The 19,702-nt window shown below is 42.4% G+C and overlaps 1 protein-coding gene across 2 annotated transcripts in view; it reads left to right on the top strand.

Moving 5' to 3' along the window:
• KATNAL1 (katanin p60 subunit A-like 1) overlaps window positions 1–17,820 on the top strand; it is a 33,192-nt gene extending 15,372 nt beyond the window's left edge. Inside the window, exons 4-11 of one of the 2 annotated variants that reach the window (XM_010572707.1) lie at window positions 3,048–3,172; window positions 3,675–3,780; window positions 8,562–8,720; window positions 9,591–9,717; window positions 10,683–10,817; window positions 13,138–13,264; window positions 14,807–15,026; window positions 17,392–17,820. In XM_010572707.1, coding sequence (XP_010571009.1) covers window positions 3,048–3,172; window positions 3,675–3,780; window positions 8,562–8,720; window positions 9,591–9,717; window positions 10,683–10,817; window positions 13,138–13,264; window positions 14,807–15,005 — 978 coding nt within the window. In that variant the 3' untranslated portion in view covers window positions 15,006–15,026; window positions 17,392–17,820. Of the gene's footprint in view, window positions 1–3,047; window positions 3,173–3,674; window positions 3,781–8,561; window positions 8,721–9,590; window positions 9,718–10,682; window positions 10,818–13,137; window positions 13,265–14,806; window positions 15,363–17,391 lie in introns of those variants that run through there. The other variant, XM_010572706.1, reaches the window with a different exon arrangement.
• The last annotated feature ends 1,882 nt before the right edge of the window (window positions 17,821–19,702 follow it).

Raw genomic sequence — 19,702 nt, 5'->3', positions numbered from 1 at the left:
AGTAAGATGTCTACAGGACCCAGTTCTGGTCATTTAAGCCACCAGGGTTATCCTACGTGATTGATCTGTTTGAGGTTGCGTCTAAGACAGCAGTATGATACAGCTGTGGAAATTAATGTAAATTAAATCCTAGGCCCAGTTTGTTGAGGTGTTACCGGCAGAGAGAAGACATACTATTATTAGGGGGCCCTGGTGAGACAGAAGCTGGAGTATACTGTGTGCATTTCAACAGCTGTGCTCAAGAAAGATGTATTCGTATTAGGAGGACAAAAAAAAAAGGGTTGCCAAAGTGAACAGGTAATTGTGTTCAGCTTGTGTTCCAAGAAGAGACTTAACTTGGTTTGGTAAAAGAAGGCAGAGCACACCCGTGCTGCAAGTACATCAGGGTGTTGGACACATCAATGAGACAACTGCCAAAACTAATGCACAAACTTAGTACAAGAGTAGAAATAGATTCATTTTGGAAACAAGGTTTTTGTTCCAGTGGAGTGGTACAGGTCTGATACCCCTTCCTGACAGAAAGCCCAGCCAATTTTTTTAAATGTGTTTAAGTCAGACTTTTGTTGGCCGAGGAGAAGGTTACGTGATGGGATTGCCAAGGGGACTGGGTGGGAACAGTCCTGTGTACCTCTGTCTGTTGGCATACCTTCTTAAGAGAGAAGCCATCGCAGCAGCTTTATTTAAAGCTGTTTTGGGAAAGTAATTCCACAAGAAGAGATGAGGTTATGACTGGAAAAATTATGCTTACTCCTGCTGCCTGGATGCAGGTGACATTTTTTTAAATTATTTTTTTCTAGTCTCTGCTCACTTACCTGCTGACCGAGGATTGCATGTTGCACCAGTTTGGGACCAACACTGACAATCTTATTAGATATGAAAACCGTAAATACTTTAAATCTTGGTTTAATTCTGGAACTGAAAAACTTGAAGCTTTCAGTGTCACTGAAATGATAGCCAAGGTGATGCTGAAAGCACATCTCCCAGTTGGCCGTTCTTTCCCCTCTGTTGCCAAGACATGCCGCAAGCAGCAGGAAAAATAACTGTCCCAGGAAAAGCGGTGAGTATCGCAGGACCTGGCCGCAGGGTGTTTGGGGCAGGCCAGGCCCTTTCTTTCCCCCTTTCTTTCTGTGGTTTTTTTTTTTTTTTCTGCTTCTTTGAGCTACATCACACCCGCGCCTGGAGTCGCCTGCATTGCCTGATTGGCATGTTTGCCGCCTTTCTGGCACAGCAACCAGGCTGTGCCCAGATCTGCCAGCCCGGGCTCGGGTACGGAGGTTTGATCTGCTGCTTCAGCCTCCTCCACAGTGCGCTGCAGCGATCCGCCCTGCCTTCTCCTGCTTTTTAAAGCCTGCCTTAACTCTGTTTCACCCAGAAAAAAACAAAACATCCGATTTGTTTTGAGATGTGCAGAAAAATTCTTCCACTAGGAAAACCAGTCCGTTGCAGAGGGATCGAGAGACTTGCATAACAAAGACGGACAGCAGATACCTTTCATTCATTGTAATTTTTTTTCCTTCTTTCTTTTTTTATAGTTACATTTGGATTCAGTTTTCTCTCTCCTGAAATCTTCCAAACTCTACAGGGCTTTTTTTCTCCATTTCCTTTTTACGCCAGACCATTACATTTTTGACACCAGCTTTTTGTGTAAACACAACTTTCGGCTTTCTTTCCATTGCAAAAAACTGATCTGGGAATACTAAACAACACAGAGTTCACTTGGAAGCAAGAAATAAAAACACTGGGAAGATAAACTGCTCCCTCACAGGCCTTGTGGGCAAACGGCAACTGGGAGGGGTGTAATAATCGCTACCTTTTTCTTTTTCCACTGCGAGGTTATTTGTGTGTTTCCAGCTGCCTCTCAGCCCGCCTTTGCCTAGGCTGCTTTTGTCCAGCCAGCTGGGATTCTTGCTTGCTGATAGTGTTTAGAAGCTGAGCTAAGAGTCCTAAAGTAGCTCCCTAGTCAGCCTCCTTCATTAAAACAGCACAGCTGCTTTTCAGGCACTGCAGAATGCTGCCGTGGATCTGGGAGGGGAAGAAGTTTCCTTCTGAAGTGGGAGAGGAGGAGCGTGAACCCTGGTGCTTGAAAAGGAAAATGTTAGTTCACCCCTATAAGCTTAATGGCACTGTGGAGGTATTAACCAGAAACTCCAGGCTGTCTGGGACAGAGGCAGTGTGTGGCTCAGTCACCGAATGAGCATTGGCACACTGCAGAAATTGTTGTAGTTCAAAGAAGCCTGGGTGACTTGGGAGCTTCTTCAGGGCTTTTGGTGCAGCCTTTAAATAAATACGACCTTTTAGAAGCTTTTTAACTGTTTGTGGAGCTGGCCTGTGAATGAGAGGAGGGAAATAGATAGTTTGCTGGTGAGGAAAGGAGAAATTGCTGGGCAGAAAGGCTTTAATTAAACAAGGGGAGGGGATCTTCTTGGTTTTCCTCCATCAAAGACAATAGGTGTAACAGCTTTTGTGTTCCTTTTCAGTGATGATGCGGTGCCAGTTGTTTAGCTCTGGCAGGTAGTGTGGCAGGTGTAGCATCTTCAAAATATGCTTTGAATACTCTGGTCTTTAGCCAGGAGTTAATGTAGTATTAAGTCGTGACGCAGCCTGCTTTGTGAGGCTGTTTCTGCACTTGTTTCTGCATTTCAGCTGGCCAGGAAGAGTGTCAGTTGTCTGAAGAGTGGTTTAGCACTGTTAAGAGAGTCTGGTTTGCTGCTTTAAAACCAACTGACTGACTGACCAACAAACCAACCAACCCGCCATGATATGTAGTGAGCTCTGATGGGGTTTTATCACTATGAGCTGCATCTGTGAAGGAAGCATGGTGCTGTTGTGGTGGAAGCAACCACAGATGTTTGGGGACTCTTTGTGGAGTGTAGGGTGTGAAGGTGTTGGTTTTGCTGGCCATCATGGTGCTGAGATAGCTGTGTTAAAGCTTGATACCTTCTTGTGGCTTCTGCAGAGGTGAACCAGATGATATTGTTATATATTGCTAGTAAAGGATTTGTTGAAAGAATAACGTCCTTATAAGCCTGTGTGACTTTCACTTCTAGGGAAAGAAAATATCCCAGGAAGTTGGTGATGGGGAAATTCCAAAATTTGATGGAGCAGGTTACGACAAAGACTTGGTCGAAGCTCTTGAAAGGGACATTGTATCAAGGAATCCGAGCATTCACTGGTATGAGGATTTTCTTAATTCAAGTGTTTTTGCTAGTGTGGAGAAGGAGAGAAATTATCCTTCTTCTAACTCTTAAAACAGGAAGCCATCATAATCTTCTAGAAAGCAAAACAAGGTCTTTTGGTTTTAACAGTTTATTAATTTGATTACAGTTAAGCTTTTGTTGCTAACTGATATTATGTGCAGTACATCCATTACAGGTACTGCTGCAATGAAAGTACACTCCAGAGAACATTAAAGATACCGCCGTGGTGTTCACATTGTCCAAAACAATTTTTAATTAAGCAGCTTTGGGTAACTTGAGTTGAAAATAATTTTTTCCCTACCTTCCAAAAGCGGATTCAATTTCAGGTCACAGGATTGTAGGAGTGCTCTCATGAGGCATGTGCTGGCATGCTAAAAGAGATGGTACTAAGTGAAAAGCTTTTCTATTTTTCTTGTCTAAAAATAGAAGAAATACTGTTGTATGGGAATCTTATACAAGTTTCTTCACCTTGCACAGGGATGACATAGCAGATTTGGAAGAAGCCAAGAAATTATTAAGAGAAGCTGTTGTTCTTCCAATGTGGATGCCCGATTTTTTCAAAGGAATCAGAAGACCTTGGAAGGTGAGAATTTATTTGGTGTTTTAGTAAATGGCAAGCTGTAGTTATGTATGTCTGCTGCTGTAATGTGTGTGGATGCCTGCAGCAGAAGGCTTGAAAGGCAAATAGGAAAGAAAAGGAATTTGTTCGTGAAATCCTTTCATGACAATTCATGTAAAATGCACTGAAAGAAACAGCTGGAAGTGTACACGGGCTTTACAGTAAATAATAATTCTTTTGTATTTAGTCAGTCATAGCTTGTTGACCTTATAATACTTTCTCTATGTCAGCCTGTACATGTGAGCAAGTATATAGGGTATATTGACAGCAGCAGAAATGCTTAACAGACAGCTCTGCTTAGGATTATGTTGGCCACTCTTCAACACTTCACGGAGGAAAGCAGTCCTTGGACTGTTTTATTCTGCATGTGCCAACTCTCTCTCACTCAGACTGCAAAACTGCAGGCTGGATGGTGCAAGGAGGCAAGGAGAGAGAGGGGGCTAATCTGAGTGATGATTTAGCTTTGCAGTTACACTTGCAGCTGGGCACAGTTACTGCTGGAGTGGGAGAAATTCCAAGTGGGAGAATGAGCTGCAAGTGGGGCAACGGAGGGATATAGGACTGAGTTGGCCTGGCTGGTGGACAAGAGGTGAGACCAATCTGGGCCTTGCTTAGAGCTAAAAGGAAGAGGAGGTTGCGGAGCATTTCTGTAAACAGAAAATAAAATTGTCTTGCTTTTGTTGTGGGATGGATTGACACTTGTTTTGGGAATAACTAGTCCTAACACAAGGGCTTTCTGGTTACTGAGAAGGATTACTGGGGAAAAGAGACTGTTGCAAATTGTCTGTTATTCTGAGTCTGCAAGGCAATGGCATGCGTAGGGAATGCTGTGTACATGAGTAGTTTCTGTGGTTTAGTACGCTGGTTCAGCAGTGTATATCACATCTTGCGTTACTAACACTTGCCCTGTCTTTTCCTGCTTGGTCCTTGTACTTCTCTGGCTTATACTTGGGTCAGACCCTCAAAGCTGTCCTTCTCCAGCTTGAGCCAGTCCTAGATCCCCATTATTCTGCTTATTTACAAAACGAAGCCCTTCAGGAACTGATGAGTGGAAGACTTGTCATTTTTGGGGCTTGTGTCTACAGAGAGTAAAGAGGGGAAGTCGGAAAGAGTGGGAGCTGATGGCGAGAGCTGGGAGATTGCTGCTTGAGGACTGTTCATGGAGGTTTTAGTGAGTTGCAGGGGGGCAACACAAACCTAGAGTCAGCCCAAACCTAGACCCAGGCTATATGGCCTTTGGGGTTTAGAGTGCTTGTGGTCAGTACCAGTGGCCTTGAGGTTAACCTTAAGATTTACCGAGCTATCAGCTTGGACAGAGCCTAGATGTCGTGGGTTACAAGTGTAAGGTGAGATTTTAGTGTCTTTTGAACAGCTGAATCCCTCTCTTTTCCTCTTGGCATAGAGGAAGTTGATCCATACCCTTATTATAGACTACAGGGGCCCTGTCTGTCCAGTCTTCAAAAGTTTTTAAGGCAGTGAAGAGCTGCTGTGCTTTTTTTCCCCTATTAACATGTCTAGAGGATGTACTGGCCATCTGTCTTTAAGGCAGGTATCTCAGCAGAGCGCAGGAAATGTGAAGACTGCCACTGGCCTTGTCTCCAAGTGGTGCGGCAGTGGATAACAAAACAACAGCCTGGTATTTTAAAGAGTTACAGTCTCCATCTCTTTGCCTGAGATTATCTTTTCCTACTGAGCAGTGTCGCTTCTGAAAACTAGGTGGTTGTAGACATGGAAAAAAATTTTAAGATTATTTCCTCTCTTCAGTCTGAAATGCAAATTGATTTCTGAAGAGTCCATGAAGAGTCTTCATTGTTAGCCTTTTCCCTGGTGACTTGTGAAGCTGTAACTCTCCTGAATTTATTTTTCACACAGAACAGCATGTATTTTCCCTACTGTTGACCTCTGACTGTGCTACAAGGATGAGAAGTTTTGAAGGGAAGACTGTTTCTTGCAGTAATCAGTGTAGCAGCAGGCATTTGTTGAGCCTGGGCATTCAGGACAATAATTCAGGGAAAAGGCAGCCAAATCTGTTTTTGGATGCTCAGACTCTCCTGAGAACAATTCCCAAGACAGCCCTCACAGTTTGTGCCTGCATTCAGAGGACGGTGCTTGTATGAAGGAGCCAGCTGTCTTCCTGATTCAACACAGGTGCTGTGTAGTTGCAGCCATGGGTTTCTGAGTGTTCCCGGGCTTGCTCTTTCTTTTTCTCCGAACTGTTTTGTGCCAAGAAGGCCCAGTTGCTCACTGTGCTTCCCACTGCTCTGCTAGTGATTGTTACAACAACAAGAAGTCACCCTGCAGTGATTTCATCAAAACACTTACTCCCTGCGGTGCATTTCAGCTTCTTATTGGAATACTTTGGATTAACAGAGCCTTAGAGGAAGAATAAAGAAGTCTTTGTGTTTGTCAAGGATTTTAACTAGTGAGTAAGTGGCAGCCTCCTAGTCTGCAGAGAGAAAGAGCAACTTGATCCTATGTGTTTCTGTTTGCAACCATGCACATCTTGTTTTGCTGAGAACTCAAGTTCTTTTTTTTTTAACTGATATTTCTATCATGTTTATCCCCAGAAAGCTTGGTTTTCCCTGGCTTTACACCTGGTGTGGCTGCTTTGCACCTGTGTTACGCACATATAAAATGCCACCAGTTTCACATGCAAGGTAACAGTCACTATAATAGTTACACAGGAGGTGCAAAGTGATGGGCTTCGATTTCGGCAGTGAGCGGCATGTGTGACTGAAGCCAGAATTCGACCTTCCATAATAATGGAGGACCAAAGCAATATCCAAAAAATAATGTTAGTCCCTTGTATCATCAGGTCCTGCAGTAAACACAGTTTGTCAAACAGAGGGGTCAAGTTGATTTAAATTGAAGTGCAGCTTCTTTTAAAATATTAAATAAACACATCTCAAGCTCAGAGAGAACAGTAAGTCATCTCTGACCTGCATATCACAGGCTGAGTAATTTTCAGCCGGTCACTCCAGGGTTGTACTTGCAATATTATTATAATATCAGTATGACTATGCAGTGACTCAAATCACAGTATATGTCTGAATGTTCAGGGGGAGAAAAAGAGTCCATTTACTTTTTATGCTTGCTGCTCTGGAGCTTAGGGAACCTTGGGCAGCCTGAGGAGTGACATTGGACTGTTAGCTGTATGGATGGTGTGTGAATGTTTCTAACTTAATTTACCGATGAATGTATGTTGAGCTTGCATTAGCTAAGTGTTAAATGGCAATAAAGGTATTAAGAGTTAATGGAAAATGGAGTACAGAGAGGCTATTGCTTTTGAATAGTACATTTTTGAATAATTGCATTCCCGGTTGATTTGTTTTTATAGATCTCTTCCATGTCATTCTTTGTGCTTTTAGAAGTAAATTTTTGTGAGGAACAGATGAAATCTAATTTGCTATGTGGCTTGCATTTAACAGATATTTTATTGCTGTGGCATTTTATGTAAGTTATTAATTGCAAAGCACATTATGATGTGCAATTCTAATTCTAGCTAATTTGATTACCCTTGCAACACAGTACAACTTTACTTTAGGAAACTTGTTAGCATGTAATAAGATCTTGCAGTTGGGAGGGAAAAAACCCAAGCTGCTTGAGCGCTACATTTTCATAGTGCCATGCTTAAAAATTGCAGTGCCCTATTCTGGCACTATGCGGGCATGGAACAGTGTGTTGTCCCTCTCCAGCACTGCTGCTGAAAGGGTTGGAAAGGCTATCCATAAAGATAACTGTATTTAGAAATATTATCAAGAGTGATTAACCAGTCTCAGTGCTACAGTCTTAACATGGGTCCTGAGATCACTCTGTGTCTAGCTAAAAACCTGCTTGCGTAATGATGGGTAAATGTGCTGAGCTGCAGAGACATGTGCTTCTTACTCTCTCTTTCAGATAGACCACAGATGGAAAGACAGTCTGATGATGTGGATGCCAACCTGGGACTTAACAATTGTAGTTCAGTTTTCTAGTAGAAAGCTTTCTGAATAATCACTGAGGTTCATATTAGGCTTTTGTGGGACTGAGCGGTAGTCCCCATAAGCCACGGTTGCTTATCTGTAAAACAGAAATAGCAGTGCTCTTCTGCCATCCAACAGTCTGGTGAGGATAGCATTTCATCCAGGAACTGCTAAGATGCAGCAGTATGGCCACAGAAGTACTGAGATGGAGAGATTAAACAGTATGACAAACCATTGTATTCAGTGAATGCTCTCGTGCATACTTAAATGTAAAAATCAACCAGATTAGTACATATACATCATCAGGATTTTCTGGCAAAATGTTTTTCTACAGAAAAATGCTCTATTGAGGGAACCAACTTTCTGCAAAAGTGTTTTGGTTTCTGTGCAGCTTTCTTTGTGAAGGAGCCTTTGTTCCAAAAAGAAGAATTCACTGTCTTCATCTGCCTGTGCAGCCCCTCGTGAGTTGGGAAAGGCCTAAGTTCAAGTCCAGGCTCTGTCTGATTCAGAGCAAGGCTGTAAATCTGTTGTCCACTTCCCAGGTGACAGGTGCAGTGACAGTTACCAGCTTTTGTGATTCAGACTCCAGTGGAGTGGTAAGAAGAGATCAGAGAACACTTCCACACTGTTCTCGAAAGCAGGATTCTTGTCTTTTGTTTTCCACTGATGACGATTATGTTATTAAACAGTTTAAATACAGATCTTGCATCATATTGAGATGTAGTGTAAAGTACCAATTGCAAAGTTTATTTGTTGTTCATTATCTTTGTTTTCACCTTTCAGGGCGTGCTGATGGTTGGTCCTCCTGGCACTGGCAAAACAATGCTAGCAAAAGCTGTTGCTACAGAATGTGGAACAACATTCTTCAATGTGTCTTCCTCTACCCTGACGTCTAAATACCGGGGGGAGTCCGAGAAGCTGGTCCGCCTCTTGTTTGAAATGGTATGTCCTCGATGATCTGGGGATCACTAAGGTGAGAAAGGACATCTCTCTTGGTTTCCTGCCCCTCCAGTAGCATGTTGGAAGCACGGAGTTCATTGAACTGACAACCCTTCAGCCAGTTAGAAAAACATAATCTCTGTGTTTCCAGCCTTTTCTGGTATGTTGTTGAGGATTAAGAAGGAAATGGTTCATCACCGATGTTTAGGATAGCATTTTCCAGACTAAACGTAGAGTTGTGACCTTGACAGAAATTCAGTTCTTATCTGGTTATGGGATAACAAGCCCATGGGAGGTAGATTTGAAATTGGAAGAGATTTGGAACTGTTATTCTAGAAGCAATACATGTTTTAGTTCTGATTCTGTTCTGAATGATGGACACAGGCTTCTCAGTGAAGTGTGGGTGCGGTCTGTCATGTGGGGTACGTGAAGGACGTGCCCATGTGGACCTATACTGAAGGGTCATTCACCTCTTTGGGATCCTCATTGCACTTCTACAATACTCTCAGTTAAAACCTGTCTCCGTTGAGATAGGCTGAGCTCTCTTCTGTCCGCTATGCTTAACCTTCACCAGCACAAAAACCTGGACATGAAAACTGCCTGTATTTTGATTGTGTTCCTTTTCCCCTTTGCAAGACCAGTTGCTGAGGAAAACCAACCAACCCTGAAAGACCCCTGACTCAAGAAGTACAATTTAAAGTGTATAAACTTCAGCATGTGCCAGACAGTTTGTAAATCAAGATCTTGAATTATTTTCTTGTGACAGGCAGGGAAGATATGTATGTGGTATGTCTAGTGGGGCTGGGTCGTGGTCTGATCAGAGCCTGTGCTTGCTGCTGCAGCCTTAATAGTGATGTTTTCATTTGAATAAAGGCAAGGTTTTACGCTCCAACAACAATCTTCATTGATGAGATAGATTCCATTTGCAGCCGCAGAGGCACGTCCGATGAACACGAGGCGAGTCGCAGAGTCAAGTCAGAGCTGCTTGTGCAAATGGACGGTAACAAGTGTTTAGATCCAAGTTTGGGGCTGGGGTGCTGTTTCTTTACAGGTGGGAATGTAAGCACTTCAGTAATCTGCAAAACCTGGCTTTATGGGTAGGGGAAAAATAGGGCAGAACTTGAGAGCAGTGTATTTTTGGAGTGTTTGAAGGCAGATAACTGAAAAGGGCATTCTGCTTTATTTTTTCTAAAATGGCCATTTTGATAGTAAATTGAAAGCTCCTGTTTAAGAGACAGACTCTAGGAGAAGCAGATCATGCAGATTTGTGCAGTTTAATACAGGTCTTTAATTTTTATGCAATTTGAACAAATTTCTCCCCTTTGCCAGAGTCTCCAGCTCAGGGACCCCATTGTGAGATCTGATTTTGCTGTGTTCTGTGGTGGCAGCTAATATTGACCTTTTAGTCAGATTCAGTACCTGTTCAGTGCAGGTGCACATAACGAGAATGACCATCTGAGAAATACTGTATGGTGTAGTGGTTTGATAACCACCTCTGTATTGCGGCTATTGTTTAACTACTATTTATTAACATCCTTAAATGTGCAGGTTCATTGTGGTAAACTCAGGGTAGGCAACTTTTTTCCCCCAAGTGATAATTTCTTTCCAGTCCTCATTTGGGAGGCCAAGGAGTGATTCCTATTTCTTCCATTGCGAGATTTGACAGATACACCACTTTTGATGGGACTAGTAGGGCTATCCTCACATATGACTGTGTTATTAGCACTGTCAAAGAAAGCTCTCCCCTGACTCAGCAAAAGAACGACCTGTCCCCCTCTCTGTGACAATGATGGTCTTGTCACACCTAAGCTGTGGGAATTTTGGAAAGGAGCACTGGGACTATATAGAGCTGTTGCTTAGCTTTGTCCAGGCTTTTGCAATGTTTGTCTGTGCAGTGTTTCTTAGCAAGCATCTCAATCAATAAGAGCTGTGGAGTGAAATTGCTCTAAACTGTTGTGCTTGCAGGGGTAGGTGGTGCTCTGGAAAATGATGACCCTTCCAAGATGGTTATGGTATTAGCTGCTACAAATTTTCCCTGGGATATCGATGAAGCTCTCCGACGGAGACTGGAGAAGAGGATTTATATACCTTTGCCCACAGGTATGTTTGCTATGACCATTTTCCTTTAAAATGGCCTTTGCAAGATGAGCTTAGGATTACTGCAGGACTGTTGGGTTTGGGAGGAGAAGCTTGATGTTTTTGTGATGAGCAGTGAAATTCAAGGGTTAATCATTTGGCTGGGTTGCTTTAATTTTAAAGAGAGTGAGAGAAAGAAAAAAAAATACTACTTGCTTGGGGGCTTAAAAACAAAGAGCTGCGGCATTTCATTGCAGGCCCATTGATGGGTTCTTACATTTTGAAAGAGAGTTAGTTTTAATGAGCTTGGAATTATTTTAAATGTTTAACAGTCAATCCTTGACTGATCATCAAAGGCAGCCTTTGGACATGTTCAGAAATATTGCAAATGCACTCCGTGCCCTTGCAGACAAATGCAAAGAAGTGGATCCATGAATTTTCACTTACAGGCTCAGTTCATTGTAAATCACTGCTTGCTTGCCTTTATGACTGTGCTTCGAGTTACTCAGAATGCAGCAGGCTGATTACTTTGCTGCCCTAAGACGTCTCGGCTTGTATTGTCTTTCTTGGCTGTCATTCACCTGTCCTATTAATTTTGAGATTCCCATCACTTGAAGTTTGCATAGCTTCGTTTCTTCTTGGTACAGTGGATGCCTCATCTCCCTGCATGAGCACTCAAGATAACAAGATGTGTGTTCATAGTGACAGCAGTTGTGATTGAGTTTAGCAGGTATAAGGACACTTAATAGCTCTACAGCTTGTCTTTGCAGCTTACAGGCGGTAACAGCTCCTAACAGGATGCCTGTCTTTATGACCAATTAGTTTAAAATCCTATCAGCTCATGCTCTTGTTTCTAATTAAACCAGATTGTTTTTTGACACAGTGTATTACACCCTGGACAACATATGAGATGTGCTCTGGTTTTATTTCCAGTCTTATGTTCTGTTGCATCTATTCTGGAAATAAGAATGTTGAGCTGTTCTGGGCAAGTCTAAATGATGCATTTATAACTGCTGTGTGATTTGATGTGGTCTGGCATTTTAATTGAAAAAGTGACATGATATGTCATATATACACCTGTATATTGTAGAATTTGATGCAAGTATATATTCTACCATGTTTCATTTTCAAAATACTGCAAGGACTTGCTTAGCCCCATAGCAAAGATTAGAAGAATGTTCTCCGATACAGGATGCTCTCTGCAGGTATGCTGTACGTACATCGTGCTCTGTAAATAATAAATCCCCATTTTATAGCTAGTGCCAGTTATGTGTGATTGATAACTATATTCTTGACAGTTCTGCAAAGCACACAAAACCAGCAGCTTTAGACAAGCTTTCTAATTTCTTTTATATTTCCCCTCCCCCCAAAATTAAAAAAAAATTAATTAGGGATAGCAATAAATAAAAAAATAGCGTGGACATTTCCTTAAGACTTTTAGCTTTTCCTAGTGCTACTTCTGTTGTGGTTGTCCTGTTTCCTAGGTCATAAAAATTGGTCACTGTGGAAATAAAGATGCTGACCTGGTATATTTTTCTGTACAGTAAAAGCCAGGAAAGCATTCGTCCTCTTTTTTACCATTCTTGTGCAGAGTAACACTGAGGCCTAAGCTGTCAAATGTGAATTCCTTCTTATAAGCGTAGGCTGCTTAACATATGTACCCAAATGCACATATGCCCATGCCCTCTACAAGAAAAATGGTTAATTTGCTGCATAAGTGCTCATTTACACAGCTGGTTATCACTCTGTGCACACTGCATCTAGGTCTGAAAGTGGGATACCAGGACATTTGTATTGTAAATATATTAAATATGTTTACTGTATTAATGTATCTGTTTTCTATCAGGCTTCAGCAGCTTTCTTGGTAAAGTGCTTAAACATATGCTTAAAGTTCAGCCTATTGTTAAGGGGTTTGTGCTATCTGAAGCTCTGTTAATAGAATCCTCATTGTGGTTCTAATGAAACTGTGAACAATATGCAGTCAAACACTTGAACAGCGAGTGAATCCAAAGGGATGTGAGAAGAAGCAGACATTTGTAGGATTGTGCTTTTGTGCCCTTGGGTAGTATGTGACCAAATGCTTTGTCACCTGAGACATAACAGACATTTTTAATGACGTATGACTTTGGAAAATGTCTCTAGAGCATGCTGTTTTAATATACTGCTTTTAGCCATATACTTCACTGTATTAGATTGCACACTTTACTATGATTTGTTCTGTCTCTTTCCTTTTCTTACGTTAAGCCCTTTTGTTTGTACTTTTCACTGAAAAATCTAAGTCGTATTTATATCTCTTTTTAATGTTACTCTTGCAAGTCTTCAAATAAATATTTTTATGTTCTAGCAAAAGGCAGAGCAGAACTACTTAAGATTAATCTTCGGGAAGTAGAACTGGATCCTGATATCAGCCTTGAAGAAATTGCTGAGAAGATTGAAGGCTATTCTGGTGCTGACATCACTAATGTTTGCAGGTATCTCATTCCCCTTAATTTGCAAATAAAACTGCATAGAACGTCATCGTTTGCATTATGTGATAAAAGGCAATACCCACTACAACTGAAGCCATGCTAGCAGAAACTATGTTTGAGGCCCAAATCTATTTACTGGAACCATGTGTTACTGTCATATGGAGGGGTCTAAAGACCATGGAGTAATATGTTGTTAAGTTTTCTTGGATCTGAAGAGAAGAAAATTCTCTGAGCAAATATCATGTTACTGTTGGCTGCATTTACTGCATTTGTCTGCATTTGTTAATGTAGTGCAAAACAGGTTTGGATTTTTTTTTTTTATTTTATTTTTTTTTTTTAGATTCCATGAGTTTAAGAGCTAGAATTTTGTGTTACAAAGGAACCTTTCACAGAACACTTCTTTGGGGCTTCTATATGCTGTATGTTTGGACAGCCCCCAGTGCAGCACGGTCCTGATTTCTGCCTGAATCCTCTAGGTGCAAGGGTGATACAGATAGTTTATAGCATTAGTATTGGATTTATTTCTATCCTTTTCCCACAATTTGTTCCATTTTTTTACAAACTTGTCTTTTCTGGTGGAGGATAGGTATTTGAAAAAACTTATCGGAAGGAAGTCTATGTGCCTTATAACATTAGGATCCCTGCCAAGAGAAACCGATCCTTTAAGAACATGGCTTGGGATTTTTTTTTTTTTCTTCCCCTGCTGCTTTGCTGAAATTGTGAAATGACTCCATGGTTTTGAAAACTTGGTGTGTGTCATGCAGTGCAATAGTTAAATTACCTGTTCTCCCTGAGGCCTCTGTTATCCCTTGCTGGGAAAAACCTGGGGAAAGAGAAAATGTAATTTCAGACTGCATGTGGGCCGTGGTGTGAGAAATGAGCAGTGTTCTCCATGCCAGTGGGCCACGCTGGCAGCGTCCGAGCTGGGGAGGAGTCACAGAGCAGGTAGGGCGTGAGGAGCCACGGGCACTGATGCCCTCAGCCCTGCAGGACCGCGTGATGCTAGTGTCTGATGCCTCCTGCTCTGCCCTTTACAGATTCGGGTGCTATGTCCGAGCAGGCAACAGAGCTGGGCTGCACTCTGAACACGTGCTGACCGTCCTTTTGGGCTACACGGTGGGGAGAAGGTTGAAATCTGGGAGGATGGGGGTGCAAAATCCAGACTACTTTAAAAAAAAAAAAAAAAGTCTTTGAGTCTTTGAGTGCAGTTCGTCTCCCACCCTGCCCTTTCCTGCACTGAAGTTGTAAAATTTCATCTCTATGAATCATTGTAAAAGGTTTTCAGTTTTATAGTTTTAATTATCTCTGCACATTTACCATATGCTTAAATGGGTTTTGGTGCCAATGCATTCTTTACGTTGAATTAATGTAGTGATCTAGGAACATGGAAGCTAAGAAAGATGTGAACCGCATCTTCTATGGTAAATAAATGTTCTCTTAAGTGTTCCTGCCAGTGGTTTCTAGCAAGAGAATACAATCAAAATTCATAGGCTTACAGCACATGCTGCTAGCAATTAGCTCCCATACATTGTCCTGTATTTCTAGGGATGCGTCTTTAATGGCAATGAGACGACGTATTAACGGCTTAACTCCAGAAGAGATTCGTGCACTTTCTAAAGAGGAGCTTCAGATGCCGGTTACCAAGGGGGACTTTGAGCTGGCTCTGAAGAAAATCTCCAAATCTGTTTCTGCTGCAGACCTGGAGAAGTATGAAAAATGGATGGCGGAGTTTGGATCTGCTTAATCTCAGTGACAGTTCTCCTTTGCTAGAGTTTTATGGCTTTTGTTGTTTTCAGTTGCAAAATGAGTTAAAAGTCTTTTTAAAGGTTTAATAAAAGGTCTGCCTTTGCCCCCATCCCACCCCCTTCTGGTGACAAGATCTTTTAAACTCCATTTGCCTTTAAAGGGAATGAACACAATAATGAGCTGGTATTGTAAAAGATATTTTTATCTCTGAAATAGTAAAATAAGACAAACAGGAAGGGAAAAATTACACTTGTGAGGATAATCTTTTTATTTTCCAATGAAGAGCAGTGTTACTTAACCTCCTCATAGTTATCTTTCATGGCTGGAATCAATAAATCAGCTGGGGGATGTGACTCCAGAGGAGCTAGCAAGGGCTTGCTGTACCCCCTGCTCTTAAGCACTACATTTCTGTGAAGCTGCTGACTCTGCCTCACTTGAATGTGGCATCGAAGTTACTGTTCTCTCTCTCTCCGCTCGGATACTCAGAGCGAAGCCTGTGGATTAATTGGCAATACACAGAGGAAACAAGGATTAGTTTTCCATCAAGGCATGGGCTTGGCTCTCCTCTCATGTACACCCATTTGGAATTGATGTCACTTCAGACTGGATTGGTGTTACCTGTGATGAATTCCGATGGAAATGAGAGGAAAAGAAAAGGGCCTTGATTGCTCTTAGTCTGGTTTGTACTTGATCTCTGAACATAGTTTGTACCAGTTTGACCAGTAATCACTTTGAAGTTTTACCAGTAGGCACTTTGACTTACGTTACATCTTGCACTTCTATGCGTATGTATCATCCTATACTTTGTCTGTGCTGTCTAGATATTATTATTATTATTATTATTATTACTATTATTATTGTTATTGTTATTATTAAAGTACCAAGAGTTTAATACAGTAAAGACACTAACATCGAGGCTGTCTTTAAAACACAAGGCTGTCCTTAAAACATATGGCTGTGGACTTTCACTTCTGATTAGACATGAACTCTTTCCTAGCTTTACTAGGCAATGGGATTTGCACCTGTTTATGTTGTAGAACTGTTCACGCTTATTTTTTTTAACAAAGGTTTCTTAAAAATGTATAAATGTTATTGATTTGGGGAAAATAATCTGTATGATCTCATTTATGTTCTTATCTGTTTCTTCCCTTCCCACGTACAAGTGCAGGGATGAGAAGGGTTGGGTTATAAAGTCTAGCATGAGAAATTGTCTCTCTAGAGTATAACTGTCATGCTGACTATGTGAGCTTTTCACAGACTTGGGCTGTGAGTCTGACATACGAAGGTGTTCCATGGTAAGAATGAGAAGGAGACGTCAAATTTATGGAGGAATATGTAAGCTCTCAAATTTTTGGTGATTTTGTGAGCTAGGCCTGAAGTATCTTGGTGGATCTGAGTTGCTCTGCGGTTCCGTAGGTATTCTGCCCTTCAGCTCTCTGCTGAGACTCCTAGTGGCATAGCCAGATGTGGGAAATTGGAATAAGAAACAGATAATACCTCCTCTTGAATGGAAGTATATCTTTATTTGCTCCTTTTTGCTAGTTCTTGGAAGTTCCCGATAATGTCAGTAATTCAGCCCACTGGTCTCTTGGGCCATGACATGTGAACCACTAAGGCAAATGCTGCTCAAGTCTGTTTACTGTTCAATAGCAAGGACTGTCAGGATACGTGCATGACAGCTCTGCAGCATCTATTTGATTACATGAGTGACTTTTGAAGCTGTTTTACCACTGCTGCTTTGTCTGTCAGTATTCCTTTTTCTTTCTTTGTATGTGAAGACCATGTCTCAGTTTGATGCTGTCATAAAGGGCTGCCCCAATTTGCATGGAGAAACACTATGGAGATTCTGTCAACCTTGCATTTGACATGAAACTCAGTCAGGGCTTTAGAAGCATGTTTCCATGTGGCACTCCAGAAAAATATCTTCTGGGGCCCCCAGACCGGTTGAGACACAGCTGCTGTTCATATCTTTCCAAGGACAGAGCATCTCCGCTGCCTAGCGTTAGGCCCTGTTACACTCCTGGACAGGGAGGTTAGTGCAGAAAGAACACCAGCTTTTACCATCTTCAGCTGCAGGGAGAATAAATGCTTCTTTCCTGACCAGTTTGCACTAAGTGCACAGCAGAGTCCTTGGGATTCACAGTACCTGTGGCTGTCAGACTAAAAGGAACAGTTCTCTCTGCATTGGAAGATGAGCAAGCAGAAGCCGCATTGACTCTTTACAATTTTTGGATAAATTCCTACCAGGGCTAGTCTGTTCCTCCCAGGGAATAACTGGACCTCTATAGAGAGAAAGCTTTGAAAACATGACTAGAGTTTGTCATTTCTTCCTTACGAAAGCTGTAGGCTGCAGCCGTTACTCTTGTTTGTTTGTTTTACTGCAGTAGAAATCAGTAGAGCTACGCGACTCTTTTGTGGCCAATGCCAGATTAGCATTTCAAGTTCTCTCACTATAGAGGCTATTGCTGCCCGAGGAGCTTAGTCTACACAGGCAAGATCTAGAAGGGAATAGACATGAATGGCAATAACTTACCCTGTTCAGCTGCGCAAGAGCAGTGCTGGGATACAGCAGTTGCTGCTTGGAAAGGTCTAATTACGAGTTTTCTCAGTTTCATATTGCAAGCAGCAGTGCCCTTCCTGCAGATGAAAGCACAGCGTTTAGCAAAAATGTCATTCCTTAGCTCTTTGATGAACCTTCTACCTTAAGGCGTTAAGCTTTCCTCTTGGATATTAAGCAAAAGTCACTGTACTGGGCATTCCCTCTAGCAGGAATTATTCAGGTGCTGCAGTCTTTTTCTCTAAAGGTCATGATTTCTACCCCAAATACGTTTTTCCTGTACAGGTCCATTCATCCTTTACTGCTGCAGAACAGAAAAGTGAAAGTTGCTGGGCTGTGGATGTTTATGTGTATGATGGTTGTGCCCAAGCGTTACACTCGTGACTTGGGCCCCTGGAAGACAGAGACCATCCTTTCCCTGCTGAGACTTTTCAGGATAGGGACCTGACCCTGTATGCTGACCCTTACATCTTTACCAAGTCACGCTGGTGCACTCGCCTAGGTGGGCTTGGAGATTGGGTTATTAACTCAAGAGGGGAGCCAGCGGCGGGGTGCAGCAAGGAGCACCCAGGGAAGGAAAGCCAGGCCAACAGTGACAGTAAGTCAAGGACCTAAGGATGAGCTTATGGCTCAGCGTAAGTCCAATTTGTGTCCCGCTGGTGGAAACCCTTGTGTAGGGATGTTGGATTCCTCAGAGCACGATGTACATATCGCAGCCTGCTGTGACAATTTGTTCAGTCTGTGTCTGTATGTGTATGGAGATACACGCACACATGTGCGTATGTGTATATACACGCACACAGTGTGTGGTGCTTCAGTAGTTTGTACCTAAATTACATAAAACCATGTTTTAAAGCTGTGTTTACATGTCTCTTTCTAAACATCTGTGAAGGCCCTCTTGGGTGGCACTGTTAGTTTTTGTACAATAAGCAATCTGGTTGTATGAAGTAATAAATGTACGTGTAGAGTCTGTCTCGCTCGGGTTGGGCTGTGAATGCTTTGCTGGTAACTGTTTCCAAAGGCTGCCATACGATGGAGATCTCAGCGTGTCACGGCGGTGTTGGACTCACCAAAGTCCTGGACAGAGGGCAGTTAAAGCAGAGTCTGGTTTTTTTGGATAATGCTGTCAGCAATGCTTTGCCTCTTAAATTGGCCTTTCATTGCCACAGGCCATAAAATGGAGAACGCTCCAGTGCCCAGCACGTGGAAGGAGGGTGGGGGAGAGGACAGCAGAGGCCCCAGCAGATGTTCAGTGTTAGCACCTGATTCAGACCTCACAGAGCCAGGCAGGCTTTTTTTATTACTTGCCTCTGGCCTGGAAGTATAATCAGGCTCCAGAGAAGCTATATCATCAGCTGCCTGCTAACCAGAAGACTTTCAAGAGCAAAACTTCTGTTAGGAAAGAGCTTTCAAACTTGGAAAGAGACCCCAAGTCTCCTGGGACTGAGTTGATTATTTGAATTTTCTCACTAACTTCCTTATGAAAGAATGTGTAGTTTCCAGTGTTTCATAATGCCTCAAACATGAAAGAGCGAGCGAGGGAAATTGCTGATCAAGGGATTTCAGGAGAGGTCAAATCTTTGCATAGAAAGTTCAGCTCACCCCAGTTTAAAAGAGACTGTGAAATAGCAAAGGTGCACTGACTTGTTCTGATCATGGTAAAGATGAAAGAGCTTGTGTGCTGTAAAGAAGTCCTCCAGCAAGCGAGCAAAGACTTAGCTGTACAATCCAGGCATGAGGTGGAAGCAGCAGAGGAAAGAATGAAAATTTTTTTGTCTGTTTTTGGAATAAGCCACCCTGAATCAGATTGTGGACCGAGATTTTTTTTTTTGGATCTGTAGTGACAGAAAAGTACACGATGAACCTACAGGTGACACTGTGCTGCCAGGGAGCAAGCAGGGAGCCTGGGAGTGCCAGAGCAACACGCTGGTGTAAAGTGGGTGTCAGCACCGCAGCAGCGGCCGAGGCCCACGCTGTGTGAGCTGCCCACCGAAAAACACTGTAGGTGCAGACTGCAGCCAGGCTGGGCAGGAGTAGTCTCAGTAGCCCTCTGATGGAATAAAACAAACTGCATAAAGCCAACCACGTCGGTGAGAGCAAAGGCAGAGAGATGCTTCGGTTCAGAGAGTGTGGCGCAC

This window comes from Haliaeetus leucocephalus, unplaced genomic scaffold (genome assembly GCF_000737465.1).
Source record: "Haliaeetus leucocephalus isolate CR32 unplaced genomic scaffold, Haliaeetus_leucocephalus-4.0 Scaffold351, whole genome shotgun sequence".
NCBI lineage: Eukaryota > Metazoa > Chordata > Aves > Accipitriformes > Accipitridae > Haliaeetus > Haliaeetus leucocephalus.
This window is presented reverse-complemented; position numbering and strand designations above follow the sequence as displayed.